The sequence below is a fragment of the Lates calcarifer genome, linkage group LG7_1 (genome assembly GCF_001640805.2).
Source record: "Lates calcarifer isolate ASB-BC8 linkage group LG7_1, TLL_Latcal_v3, whole genome shotgun sequence".
Taxonomy (NCBI): domain Eukaryota; kingdom Metazoa; phylum Chordata; class Actinopteri; family Centropomidae; genus Lates; species Lates calcarifer.
In genome coordinates this window covers 2,497,552-2,504,803 of record NC_066839.1, presented here as the reverse complement: position 1 = coordinate 2,504,803, position 7,252 = coordinate 2,497,552, and the positions used below count along the sequence as shown (strand labels likewise).

Here is a 7,252-nt window from a genome sequence, read left to right as displayed (position 1 = left end):
TACTGTGCTGTCGGCCACTCGGGGTGTGTTGAAACGTATAGTTTCCACCTCTGTTTCCACTTCCCATGTGTTAACCAACTGTACTTTTCCACAAACAGCTCATGAGATCAAAAAGAAAATAAAGAAATAAACACATATGAACGCAGTGTTCTCAGTAAACACTTAGTGAAATAGTTTTGTGACAGAAGAACATTTAATTATGAATTGGAAAACTACATTACCATTCCTGAAAAACCTGGCAAAAGATACCAGAAAAGACTAATTCTACGTCACTAAAAAGAAAGCAGAAACCAACCTTCATGTCAGATCCTGTTCACGCCACCAGAGTTTCTGCTGCCAGCATTCTCACTGAAATCATTTCATTAAAGCCCACAGAAAAGACAGCTGAACCTTGGCTCGCCTTTGCAAATACTGCATGCTTGAACCAGATGAAATAACTACTTTTTCATACTCCTCTTTTACAGTGGAGAGAAGAGTGAGTTGAGCCAATATGCAGTCGTCCCTTTGCAGAAATCCACATGCGCAGATGTAACTAATAACAGTAAAGATAAGAGAGCAACAACGGCTGCATTCCATTTAGCTGCACAACTACCCTCTAATTTCTAATATAAGAGGTTAGAGTATGTCCTCTCTGGACGCTACAGTGAGTCGCTATCAGAAAGTGATGAGGCAAGCTAGCTGGGTTAGCACGCTAACTTCAATGGCGGAAAAGAGGTGATTTTACATTTTACATTTTTTAAGGAGAGCCTGACAGAGCAGGCAGAGGAAGAAACTAGAAGAGAGTAGAGGAAGGAATGTGGTTTCAGGGTATAAGTTGTAATTAACATACCAGTTGTATATCAAACAACATGGAATCAAGTTGAAACATTTCCCTCAAGTAAACAGAACACCACCCAAAGTCTCACAGCACAGTCTTGATTAATGATAACACCTGCTTTTGTCTTGACGTACCAGCATTCCATGGAAATTAAGTGAGTCTTAGATTATAAGATACCTTATAGAATTACTAGAGAAACATGTGGCAACAGTTGTGAAATATAAAATAGTGGCGATGTATTTTAGTGTTTGTTTTCATCACCTCTGAGTACCAGACAGGTGGGGTCAAACCACAAGATATTAACTCTAAAACAGAAAGCAGTAAACTAGCATGGTTGTGAGATGTGTCTTGAGGCAGGAGATTTATTAGTTTATGCCAATTAGCTGGTTGTGTAATTGGGTAATTAGAAATCTACCAAACTGACTTTCAACAACACCTTTGTGTAACTGACAGAACCTTGTGTTTTAGCTTGACATGGTGAATCCCACCCATCTAACAGGAGAGTTATAATGTTACACTGTGATTAAACTGCCATTCTCACACAGGAAATGACACATTTTTCACCAGAAGTGAAGACATTTAGAAAGATGTTAACAGGTATTTCACCACACTGAACTTCCTGCAGTTTTTTTTTTTCAACACTTCTCCAAGAAATGTCATCCAGTTTTCACCAAACTTGGTTGACGATAGTGGTCAAAAAGCCACTCTCTGCTTCTCTCATCCTGTTTTCAAAGAGTAAAAATGAAATGAAAAAGCACCTGACAAACTGAAAGGTTGTTGGATATTTGTTCATTCATTTCTCTAGGCTACACATGAGTCTGTATAGGTGGGTTTGTTGTTATTTAAGCTGTGTTTTACAGTTTATCTTCACAGATGACTGACACTGACTCACATCTGATCAGCTGGCACGGCACACACAATCCCACCTCTCCCTCTCTTTCCCTCTCTGAACAGCCGACATGTCTGGTCTTGTCCCTCTTCTGTTCAAACACAACTGCCCTGAGTTCACATGTAGGAAGTTTGCCAGTGAACTCAAGTTTATGTTTTGACATTTTTTCTTGTAGGAAAATAAAAAAAAAAGAGGTGCTGAAAGAGATGACACAGCGAGTTAAAAGTCAAGTGCCTCTCCCGATAACTTCCCTGTGTTTACGTCTGAATCAGTGTTTTTCTTTATTAGCATTTGTTTTTTTGAGGAAACAGTGTTGTTGTTTCTCTCCTATATTTTCCTATATCTTTATCCTTATATCTTTTCATAAGACACAGCAGGGTTGGTGCTGATGTAACTGAGTGGCAAAAGTACTATTCTGAGTAACACAACAAATAAAAGCTGCTCAGGGTGCCACTAAATTATTCAAGCCTAAACTTAATTATTTTGTTTTATTATTTTTAGATGGAGAATATGTGATGTGGGTGAAGAGGATACAACATTACAAACAGTAAAACCTCGGAGATGACCGCAGAGTTTAATCAAATTTCCTCTCTAGCATTAATTTAATTAAAGATAAAATGACTGCATTTGTTAATGGAGTCTGGTGGTGACATATAGCGATGTTTCTGGTTAAACAAAGAGGATCTTTAATAAAAAGGTCTGTCTCTGTAGAAATTAGCTGAGCTGAGTTTCACAGGTATAAAGTGAAATCAGTGGTGTAGTCCTCTTTTTGCAGCTTTACAACACTTATTAAAATCTGAACCTTTAGTTTAACAACATTGTAGAACAGTATTCTGTGCAATGACTAGTATTTTCCATATGAATCATATGGGCTTGGCCCTTTTACAAATGTAATCAGACTGTTTTTTATAAACGACAACATGAGAGGTTTCATTTGCAATATATATTTTTAATTAACAAAGTATCAAAAACAAAAATCGACAGATCACAAAGATGGAAGTACACATTGGTAATAGCAGTGCAGTTGTACCTGACGGCCTACAGTTTATTCACTTAGACTACGATGCTCTGACGGTCGAGCAGCTACAGAAATAGATCAGCCTCCAGTAGAAGTAGGCACAGTAGAGTACATACAAGTCAAACTCAGTGCTCAGTAGCTATCTAGCCATGACGAACGACAGGACAACGAACAACTTCAACCACAAAAACAACATACACACTGAACACACACAGACGCCTGCGTCCCTTTAACCGTGTGACTCTCAAAAGTTTTTTACCAACATAACACACACGATAAACAATAAAAACCTTCTGCCATGCAAACATTAAATATAACACTTCAGTCCTCACCATGAACCAATATACTGTAATGTGCTGTGTGAAAAACCTCAGACTTAAACGATTACCCTTCTGTTATGTACCCGTTTGAAGCGTTTCTTAGGTGCTGCTATACTAAGATGATGCTGCCGTGATGTTCAGTCTGCTTGGTGAAGTAACTTACTGACAATTATTTAAATACTGATAAGAAGAGTTCCCATTTTGAAGTGTTAGCTTTAGAGTGAACTGCACTGACTGAGGAAGTTTCAGTGTTCACAGACGCATGGCTGTTGATGAACACTCTGTCCTGATTGGATGATTAGCATTTGGCAGAAGAAAAACCGTCGCTCATTAAACTTCCTCAGTTTCTGTTTGTGCAATAAACCACATTTTCCCTTGATGGATGATTTAACTGTAAAGCCAACGGGCGAGAAGAGGCGGAGGAGGGAGTGGAGGGTGGGAAAAATATTTGGCAGTGAACTGAAACCTGGATACTGGTAAAAGTCCAAAACACAGTGTAATATCATAATATCTTGCGTAACTTCAGAGTCAGGCATGTTAAAGGACGAGCCGAAAGCTGATGAAACACTTCTGATACCTAGCTAATGATATCTAGTGAACATAACTTCCACACCAACTTGTCATCAATAAATATTTTCTTTAAAAATTACAATCTTTTTTCGTTTTGCTCTGTCAAAACCAAAGGAGGCATCTGGTGTTTACATACAGTAGCACAGAGTTAATGCGCAGTTAATACAATATACAAGATTTTTAGGTAGAAAACAACACATCTGTAAAATATAACACTCGTACTCATGTAGCTTCATCGTCACAGAGGATGTAAAAAGCAACTACTAGGTCTGTTTAAGAGGGCACGCAGTGATAAGTAAAGTGTGCCTGTGAAATTATATACAGTATTCAATTTTTTGGGACAATTTTAACTTCAAATTGTTAAGAAAAGTAAAGTATCGTCTGCATATATGAGCATATAGTCATATTTATCATGTTTTAAGTGCAGATTTGTAAACCCTGCCTGCAAATTACATTTCCCTTTGTGAGTGCTACTGCTACCCTACTCAACAGCCAACAACCTGACTTACACTCACTTACACTTTGAGAGGTTAGCGCTTAAAGAGACATTAAAATAAACATGACATTGACTTCTACAGCCAGAGTATGTCCTGAGTGGTTAGTAGTAGCAGCAGATTTAGTAGTTCATGTTATATACTGAACAAGCAGACAGGGTTGATACGGCAACAACATATCATACGGTGGGTAGTTAATAAATATACTATGTTTCATACACTAAGCACAAACAATGTCTTTTTTTAAAGTCAGTGACTTGCAGCTCAAACTCACTCAAGTGTCTGTACACACTCACATCTGTCATTCTGTGTTGCCTTTCATTGAGGGTGAACAGTTGAATTATGTGCCTTGATCACCTTGAAATCACACTTTGGTACAAAAAAAATCAGACACTAAATCAGACTCTCATCTATTCAAAATACCTGTAAATAAAAATAAAAAAAAGTTGTTTTTGTTTTGTTGGTTAGTGCTTTAGCATGTGTCCTTGGCCCTGACTGTAAAAAAGAGAAATGCGTTATGCATGCCAAGGTGCTGTCACTTTCTGTCCAATCAGCAGCTACGGTTTCAGGGAGTGGGAGGTGCTGAGGTCACTTTATGCCTCACACTCTCTAGCAGCTTTGTGGATGCTGAATGAGACTGAGGAGTCATCCAATGGTGGCGTCTATTATGTTTCACTGTCATTCTCACATCAGAAGTCTATGTGGCGGCTCCACCTGAACAGTCTGTGCTACATCAGAGGCAACAGGTGGAGGTATCGCCAAGTCTTAGAAAACTCGTCGCTCATAGGTGGCTGGGACAATGAATGTGATCGAGGGTGAGAAGTCCTCCGTCTAGAGGCGCTACTGTGGAGGTGGATGTGGACGAGGAGGAGGAGGTGGTGGAGGAGGTGAGGTTGTGGAGTTGTAAGGTGCTCTCCTTGATGTGCTGGATAAAGAGGTTCCTCTCGTCCTCAGGCGTCTGGCCGTTCTGGGCCCGGACGATGCAGGTGGGCCGGTGCAGGTTGAGCATGTAGACGAGCTGCTGCTTCTGCTGCTTCAGCTCCTCGATCTGAGCCTTCAGGTCAGCGTTGACACTCTCCAGCTTCTCAGACTCCTGCAGAGGACAGACAATTCCATGTTAATTTGGATGTTGAGGCTGCTTTTTAAGCAAGCTTCTTTGTATTTTTTGATCTAAAAATGTTGAAACAAAAGTGGAAATTCATATGAAACAAAGGGATATAAAAAACCTAAGAGCTCAGTGATCTTTTCTTAAACTGATGGAAGTTGAAAAGTACCTTCTGCAAAGACTCTGTCTTCTCCTTCTTCTTGTTGCGACACTTGGCAGCAGCAATTTTGTTCCTCTCTCGCCTCCTTTTCCTCCTCTCGTGCTCCTCGAATGTCAACTAAAAACCAAAGAGAATTGCGGTCAACATTTTACCCCTAAAAAAAGCCAACACACTCATTTAGAAAACACACTAACCATGGTCAGTGTCCAGAAATACAAATGACAACATGCTGTAATTTCCCCCCGTGTCTCACCTCTCTCTTGACCCCGGACCCGCCGCTGGGCAGCTCGGAGGCTCGGTCCGAGCTGGAGCTGGCTCCGTCCGAGCTCATGTCGGCGCTTAGCCCGTTGGACAGCCGCTTGGTCTGGATGGCGAGCCGCAGCTCCTCTTTCACGATGGGTGTGAAGTTGGTGAAGTCGTCCAGGGTGAGCGAGCCCGGCGGGGACAGGCAGGGCACCAGGGCGGAGCAGCTGATGTCAGCCAGCGAGGGACCAGAGTGCTGCAGCATCATTCTGGAAACAGGAGTCATCATGTCAGTCACAACCACTGGGATTATGTTTGAGGCTGGATACAACAAAACACAGCAACTTTTACCACAATATTAAGTAACACAAACACACAATAAGTTACTGTAATAATATTATAGGTGATTAAAACACCTTAAAGGTTCATATAAACTTACATTTAGGAACCACAGACAAGTAACTCAAAGTCTATGTAGATGTTAGAGTTTTTGTTTTTTGGTACAAAACAGTAGGATGGGTTTTATATTCAAATATCACACACAAGGCAACACAGGGAAGGAGGAGGAATAATCCAAAGTCACATCTGCTTCACCTGAACTCAAGCAAATATTTGCTGTTTGGAAAATTGCCATTAACTATTAGAGATAATGATTAATAGGTGTGGATGTTTGTTATCTAAACAGAGAGTGAGTCATTGTAACTGTCAGTTTTATAAGATGATTATTCTGTTTGTATCAACGATGTGAAACCAAAACAAACACAGTCATGTACAGGTTATGTATATTAAGAAGATAAGAACATTATCTCTCCTGTAATGCTGTCAGAAAGTCTCACTGTTTTAATTTTAATTAACTGTGTTTACTTAATTGATTTTTCAATTCATCTTACGTTGCTACTGATGTATATATATATATATATATATATATATATATTAATTTTTGTCTGTATATGATATCTAAATGTTTTCATTTTAAAATTTGTCTGAGAATAAATAGCTGTTATCAATTAAAAAACAACAACAAAAAACTCATAATCTTTAAAGAAAACAGCGAAATAAATTTCAATTCCTCTCACTAAAATGATAAAACACATTCATGGCTTCCTGAGAAAACCTACCTTTTTCTAAATGATTATGATGAATAACAATGACCGAGTACAATCAGGAAAACATCTCTCCGAAGTGTTCCAAACTTTAAAAATAACAGCTGATCATGAAATATTGCTTTAACTTGAGCCAAAAACTTTTATCCTTCTCAATATAAATGTGAAGAGACAGAAAGAAGCGAGTTTTAAAGTTTTAGCGAAGTGTCCCGGGACGTCCGAGCGCAGGGAAGCACCGGGACTTCTCCGCTGAGCAAGCCGGGACAACACAGTCACAACACCGCCTCTGTCAGCGACAAAACACCCCTCCACCTCCTCCCTCACCCTCCCGGAAACAAAAACTCCGACCTACCTGTTAAAGCTTTGAGTGACTGGATCGGGTGAAGTGGACGTGGAGAAAACAAAAGTCCTCCTTTTATGTTCGCTTCGCTTCTTCTCCTTCTCCTTTCTGTTCTTGTCGCTGCGTTAAGTTGCGCTTGTAACCAGCGCGTTGCATCACCTCTTTTATAGCGCGCGAGGGGGCGAGGATAGTG

General features: G+C 39.9%; 1 protein-coding gene across 2 annotated transcripts; it reads right to left on the bottom strand.

Annotated features, from left to right (window-relative positions):
* Window positions 1-2,634: 2,634 nt before the first annotated feature.
* Window positions 2,635-7,228, bottom strand: atf3 (activating transcription factor 3). 2 transcript variants are annotated; one of them, XM_018682957.2, is made up of 4 exons: window positions 7,072-7,228; window positions 5,627-5,885; window positions 5,383-5,490; window positions 2,635-5,201 (listed from the first exon to the last, which is right to left on the bottom strand). In XM_018682957.2, the coding sequence occupies exons 2-4, from the start codon at window positions 5,882-5,884 to the stop codon at window positions 4,890-4,892; spliced, it is 678 nt and encodes a 225-aa protein (XP_018538473.1). In that variant the 5' UTR covers window position 5,885; window positions 7,072-7,228; the 3' UTR covers window positions 2,635-4,889. The 2 variants fall into 2 exon arrangements, with proteins under 2 accessions (XP_018538473.1, XP_018538471.1); XM_018682955.2 differs by having other exon boundaries at window positions 5,627-5,937; window positions 7,072-7,215.
* Between the last annotated feature and the right edge of the window lie 24 nt (window positions 7,229-7,252).

What these genes read in the sequence shown, in the direction of transcription:
- atf3 (XM_018682955.2), bottom strand. Translation starts at nt 5,905, where the DNA reads ATGATGACTCCTGTTTCCAGAATGATGCTGCAGCACTCTGGTCCCTCG. An exon ending in GGTCCGGGGTCAAGAGAGAG is followed by an intron (nt 5,491 to 5,626) that starts GTGAGACACGGG and finishes TTTGGTTTTTAG; the next exon opens with TTGACATTCGAGGAGCACGA. An exon ending in AGACAGAGTCTTTGCAGAAG is followed by an intron (nt 5,202 to 5,382) that starts GTACTTTTCAAC and finishes TGTCCTCTGCAG; the next exon opens with GAGTCTGAGAAGCTGGAGAG.